General features: G+C 42.1%; 1 protein-coding gene across 1 annotated transcript; it reads right to left on the bottom strand.

The window, feature by feature from the left end:
* Positions 1–743: 743 nt before the first annotated feature.
* LOC126399728 (cytochrome P450 26A1) lies at positions 744–6,019 on the bottom strand. The gene is made up of 7 exons (XM_050059932.1): positions 5,677–6,019; positions 5,000–5,224; positions 3,982–4,263; positions 3,268–3,417; positions 2,985–3,119; positions 1,718–1,864; positions 744–1,604 (listed from the first exon to the last, which is right to left on the bottom strand). The coding sequence occupies exons 1-7, from the start codon at positions 5,863–5,865 to the stop codon at positions 1,266–1,268; spliced, it is 1,467 nt and encodes a 488-aa protein (XP_049915889.1). The 5' UTR covers positions 5,866–6,019; the 3' UTR covers positions 744–1,265.
* Between the last annotated feature and the right edge of the window lie 937 nt (positions 6,020–6,956).

The following is a 6,956-nucleotide window of genomic DNA, read 5'->3' as shown; positions in this document are numbered from 1 at the left end:
TGTCTGCCTTCTCTCTAATATAATGAAACTAGATGGCACTTGGCTTGTGGTGCTCAAAGCACTAAAAAAAAAAGACATTTGGAAAAACTCAGCAATAATGTCTCTTTCCAGAAATCATGACTTGGTTACTCAAGTTAATCCACAGTCCTTGTTGTGAGAAGTTTCATGTAGGACCTATTTTCTTTCCATCGAACTACACTTGCCAGCCAACTCACCACACAGAAGGAAGCGTGCATCTACTCATGGACATGAGGCTCCTGCTCATGACAGTGCATAATGTTAACATCTATGGTGTCATCTGTGGCTGAGCTTTAACTTTAGCTACCTCAGTGGCAGGTGTAGAGTAGATGCAAGCTTCACTCTGCGCAGTGGTATGATTGGTGGATGTAGTTTAGTAGAAAGAAAATATAAAAAGTCACCCCTGGAGCACTCTTTGCAAGTAGCAGCTCATTTCTTTCTAACTCCACACCACACACATTAATCGGTGAGCTTCACTAGTATATTTTTGAACCTTGGAAAGAGCCAAGCTAACTCCCAGCCCATGCTTGCAGTCTTTATGCTAATCCAGGCTAACCTGATTCCTGCTCTGTAGTTGATACAGACATTCCTGCTATCAAAATCTTCTCCGCTCAAAAAAATGTGAATTTGTGTTTTTCTTCAAATGGGATAGTGATATTCTTGTTATACATTACAATTTAACCCTTTCATTTAAATGAAACAAGAAAAAACAAGATTTTTTGCAAAACAGTTTTATTAAATAAAAAGCCCAAACAATATTACATAAATCACTTAAATATGTTGGTGTAAGATACAAAAGTTATATAAACAGACTCTACATTACATATGTACATAATCCTATAGATACACCTCTGAGCTGATTAAAGTGTTCCATGTCTGGGTATAGTGCCTCTCGTTTAGTTTGTTCAAACAAATCATATACAAATTCAATGTATTAACATCATAATATAAAATGTAAAATACGTTCTTGAGTCATCTACAATATGTACAATTCATGTCATGTCATAAAATCTACATTGACATAAGTCCAAAAGATCAGGATAACGAACATATTTTCCGTTCATGTGAAAATGTGGCCTTTGATCAGTTTCTTTTTAGAGCACTGAGAATTTAGCTGTAAGTAAGCAAGTAGCTGTAATTTACTGTAGTTTCCTGTGGATTTGGAGGTAAAACACAGCTAATCTGAGACTTTTGGGAGACCTCATAATTCACTACACTGGCTTTAGGAAACTAATCATTATCTCGGTTTAATTTTGTTCATAGCTGGTAAATTTGGTTGGCAGATTGTCCACAGGATAGACAGTAGGTCCTGTTTTCATGGTGGGTGGCCCATTTAAAAGAGTCCAGTGACACTTTGTGACCACTTCCACTAGGAAGATCTTCAGCAGAACCTTGGCAAACTCTTTCCCCACACACATCCTGGAGCCCCCTCCGAACGGGATGTACTGGAATCTGGAGGAGTCGGCCGAGGGTTTGGTCATGAAACGCTCTGGCTGGAAGTCTTCCTTGTTGGGGAAGATCTCTGCCACATCATGGGTGTCACAGATGCTGTAGATGACATTCCAGCCTTTGGGAATTTGGTAACCCTGAAGATGTGATGGGAAATTATCAGTGAGCAGACAGTTTGATACAGGTTTTCAGATGGGTCTCTTCAATCTGCCATTTACAGATTTGGTTTCAGAGATCTTTGTTAACTTACATTGAGTTCAAAGGTCTTGAGGGCCACTCTGAAGCCTCCAGGAACAGGAGGGTTGATCCGTAGAGTCTCTTTAATGACACAGCCTGTGTATTTTAACTGCTCCAAGGACTCAATGTTCAGACTGTGGAGGTCCATCCCCTGCTCCTCCTGAAAACAGAGACAAATTTGCATGTGAGGAAAAGTGGAGGTCAGTATTAACCAAAGTGTAATGATAGTTTGTGAGGAATGGAATAGTGCTGGCTGTTCATTGAACCCAGACTGGTTTCAGAATAGTGATTTTATATACAGTAATAATCATAATTATTGAATCAGACCACATACTGAAAACCATCTATTCATACTTCACTTGTTTGCTGGCCTTACAACTTAAGACAAGCCTTGTTACACAGTAACTCAAAGCACATTAAGAAAATCAAACACTGTTCACCTGACCTGGCTTCATGATCTGGCTCCTGATCTGGGTTTAACACATCTGACACTAATTAGCTTTACCAAGAAAGCTTCAGTGTGAACTACTACAACCTGATCTACAGAAATACTGGAAATGACCTGGACTTCTTCACACCACCTTACATAGTGGTGGCACATTTAATGTGTTAAAATGACGTGCTCGCACCACGGAAACAATGCCAGTGGAAAGACAATTAGGATCCTTGGTCATGGTGGACACACAAACTCCCTGGTTCAACAACTCACGCAATGGGCAGTGGTTACTGTTACAACCTCATAGGTTGTATAAAGAGCAGAGTGGTGGTAGGCTGGGGTTGAGGATGGGTCAAATCACAGGAATTTGACCCAGGAGACAGCTGTTTGTGTCCCATGTGAAACTAAAAGTCAACACTGACTTATTTTGACTTTACATACTTTATATACTCTCTGCTCAGTTGTCATGGAGATAGCCCAGATATCATCACGTGAGTGAGTTTGACAACTTAGCAAACTGAATTTGCCAAGATGACCATGAGATGGGGTTGAAAGCTCACGAAAAAGGTAGTATGTAGACTCTGAGTGAAGACATTTTCAGGCAGCCACTGTTTGCAAGGTCAGGAGTTACCTTTTCCTGCTCGTGCTTAAAGATTAAACATGACTGTTCATTGTACTATTTTTCATAAAATGGTCACATGAATGAGACAAACATTAATTTGCACTAGATTGTGTGTTAATGTTCAGCAAAACAAAACAAAACAAAAAAACCTGCATTCTAACAGCCGCTATCAAGAGTCTTGAAACAACAGCATATAGAAGTTAAGTTGTGCAGTGGAATTACCTTGTCCATCAGTTCCTGCCTCAGTTTATCCACAACTTCAGGGTTCAGGCCCAAGAACATGACCAGAGAGGTGGCTGTGCTGGCTGTGGTTTCATGGCCTCCAAACAACAGCTCTGTAGCAGATTCCTTAATGGCCTGGACACAGCAATACAGACAAAAAGAATGGTTCAATTTCAATTCAATTTTCAGTCCCTAACCAAGACAGTGTACTTTACTGGAAGGATAGTGTGTTTTTTCATATGTGTAGTTGGACAAAGTGGATGTGCCCAGATAATGTCTCTACCTGCATGCTGAATGGTTCCCCGTTCTTCTTGCTGTTGTCTATGAGCTGCTGCAGAGCGTCTCTGTGTTTGGACTCCTTGTCTGACTCCTGAACCTTCTTCTTGATGTTCTCTTCTATCTTAGAGTGGATGAAGTTCCTTGCCTTCAGACCCTGGAGGACAGGTGGAAAAAAGGGAGGGAAGGACAAGTGGAGGGCAGAGGAGAAAAACAGTGTCAGAAGATGAATTGGACTGACGCTTGCAGTCACTTTTTACTGCATATCTACATACAGACACATTCATTTATCAACCATTTCACTTTGCTGCTTGCCTCATGTGATGTGCTTGTTTTGACTTAAAAAAGGACCTTACCAAGTTTTTGAATGTTTTGTGCTATTTACTACAGTCCATTTACACTACAGGCAGCCATTTTCTTCCTTTCATTTACTAGTTAATCTAGATTAATTTGTTTGAGTTAGGTAATGCTCCACAGTGAAAGATGGCTTTTTCTGCATACGTTTATATGTGGTTGGGTATCATATAATATTCAAAATCAAAAAGGTATGGTCCTTCAGCTTTAATTCTAACATTACTCAGTTAATTAAACTATCCATAGTCACGACTGACAGTCACGCATCTACACGTGTTGTCTCACCATTAATTTTATAATTTGATCCACATCTTAAAAAGGTTAGATACAGAAAGCACAGCTGTTAGGCAGTGTGTTCATCTCTTACCCTGTACAGTCCACTGAAAGGCACGTCGATGGGCAGAGAGAACAGATTTTTGATCATTTCCTCGAAAGCTTCCACCAGCTGCTGCTCGTCCGTCTTGATCTGCTCCGGCTCAAAGCCCAGGAGGATCCTCATGGCTATGCGGAACATCAGCCGCTTCATCTCTGGGTAGACCAGTACGCAGGAGTCCTTGGCCACCCACTCCCTCACTGCAGCCCGCACCTCCTCCTGAATGACGGGGACATAGAGCTCCAGAGCCTCGGTGGAGAAAGCTCGCATGATGGCCTGGAGGAGGGCATACCATTAACCTTATAAATTTCTCACTTTCTTATTATGTTGTCTTAGCACACTACAAACATCTCATTTTCAAGTTATTTATTCATAATTCAGCCCTTAGTTTATTTTTCTTTGAGCAAGGGAAACAGTCTGCCAGTACATTATGAATATTTCAAAGTGCCAATCTATTTATTTCAAGCATTTTCAAAAGTCAAGTGCAGATTTGTCTGGACTCCAGTGCAGTTACTTGCACTTCTATTGTACTGTATTAATATGCAGACACTACTTTATGTGAAATCCTTAACATAAAGTTGTTCTGACTGAAAAATGTTTTAACTGTAGAAGCAGAGTTTTTCACTTGTGTACAATGATCACAAATGACTCTGGCTACTTATTTGTTCAGTGATTATCAGACACAGTATTGAAAAGATTATTTGTTACTTAATGAATTTAAACAATTACAACAATTAGGGTAGTTGCAGTGATCCCTAAAATAAATTAAGATCAAGCAAGCAAGAGGAAGAAAATAATATTTGCTCCTCATTTTACTGACAAATCTATCAACTATAAATTTACTTTAAGTAGACAACAGGGCATGTTTATTATTTTAAGAGTTAATAGTCGTTTCAAACTGTGCTGAGCAAATGGTAACGCAAAAGTAAATCATGTATCCACTTCCGAGACTGTAGTTTCACATCACACTGAAATTAAAACAAGGAGGCTTTCAGATGAAATCCTAACTTACCTTTTTCTTAGTCTTGTGTTGCGCTCCGTGCACGTTAGACAGTGTATCCGAGCCCAGGATAGTGCGCACAGAGGCGGGCCACTGCACGGACACGAGCCTGTGCTCGCCCAGCAGAATCTGCCTGACGTTATCCGCTCCGGTCACGCGCACCGTGGGATTCCCGAAGAGGTGTGTGCGGTAGATGTAACCGTACTTCTGCCGCTTCATCCGCAGAAACTTTCTCCTCTGCAAACATGGATACGCATACAAACCAGTGCAAAACCATGAATAAACTGACACTGATACAGCTCTGTAGATCATACAGATAAAACCTACACACAACGCAAAATCTGAATAACAAATAAAATGTAAACATCAATGTTTAAAATTAACAAACAATACAACGGTCATTAATTCACAGATTATAATTTTTAAAATTGGATTTAGCCGTCTTGTAATGGTACACTTAAATTAAAATTGCATATTGGCGTAAATTTAATAAGATTTTTTTTAACCCTGTAGATGCCATAAGTGTAGCATGGAAGTGCAGAAAGTTAAAACCAGTGCTATTTATTTACCAACATGAGAACAGACAAACGCCATCTAAGTTTAAAATCACATTTCCTCTTGGTGTCAGGAGCATCCTCATCCACGTGTGGGTGTGTGAGAGTAGCACTCAGTAAGTGAGGTGCGTTTACCTGGAGAATGAGCTGCAGCGTCTCTCCAATGAAGGGTAAGCCCATGGACCCGGGGGGCAGCGGGCTGGGGCAGCTCTGGTCTCTGCCTCGGATCATGTAAACCTCCCACAGCTTCAGCGCCACCAGAAACAGCAGGATGGGAAGCACGATGGTGCACAGAAAGGTGGCGAGCAATGTGTTCAGAGCCATGTTAGCAGCGGCGTCTTGTTGGAGGAGCGGTGCAGTTCAGGTGAAGCTCTCTGTCAGCTACGGAGACTGCAGGCTGCTCACCCAGCGCCTTTTATAGGCTGCCAGGACTGCGTGCAGCCTGTTACCTTCTCCTCCCTCAGATAAATTAGTTCACTCAAAGTTCATCTTTAATTGTGGGTGTCGTTCGGCCCCGCCTCCGGCCTGTACTGGCTGACTTGCCTCGCCATTTGTTCCAGGGGCCGCATCCTTAATCCCTACCTCCTGTTGCACGCAGACAATCCGCGGCGGATTTCACTGAGAAAAGGTGATGATTCCCTCCGAGACAATGGAAGCGCGTCCCAAGACGCCTTTGTTGGCAATACGGCAGCTAGTTTACACACTCATTACCTTGGCTTAAGCCCTGCTTGTGGGATCAGTAATGATGCCTGCAGGGCGGCCTGTATTCAAGAGCAAAAAGCTTTTTAAGCAGCACATTTTCAGATGCTTAAGTAAATGGAAAAGAGGCTGCGGGTTGGAGAATGTCTTAATCCTTCTCCCCTTGGGTCCCACTGGTCTCAGCATACTTTCCATTTTATTCCAGTTTCGTTATTTTACATGCATGGAAACACTTTTAATCATTGGTTGCAGATGCACACAGATTTCAGCATGTTGCTGGATCAAACCTGATCCATCTCTGTTGCCTTGGCGATGTCTCAGTATAACAATGAGACAGCATCTGACTATGAGAGATGAAATGATTAACACCTTGCTGGCTGCCCTCTGCTTGACTCCGGGCTTCTATCAGTCTGCTTTCAGATTGAACCTCTTCCTAATCTACAGGAAGACTTTGACCTGCTCTTTCAGTCCTACCGCATGTGTGTGTGTGTCTGTGTGTTATAAAAATGATATCTCTCTCGGTGGGTTCAAACTTGGGTCAGTAGAGACAGGCGGAGGGACGCGCGCACACACGCACATGCACGCACAAGGTTATCCCCGGGCTACGCCGCATGAAAAGTAAACACCGAGCTGAGAAGGCGCTCATCTGCCGAGCCACCACATCCTCACTCTGCATTTGGCCTCTTGTTTTTTTACGAGCTGCCATAACGACAGGA

Source organism: Epinephelus moara, chromosome 13 (genome assembly GCF_006386435.1).
Source record: "Epinephelus moara isolate mb chromosome 13, YSFRI_EMoa_1.0, whole genome shotgun sequence".
Classification (NCBI taxonomy): domain Eukaryota; kingdom Metazoa; phylum Chordata; class Actinopteri; order Perciformes; family Serranidae; genus Epinephelus; species Epinephelus moara.
This window is presented reverse-complemented; position numbering and strand designations above follow the sequence as displayed.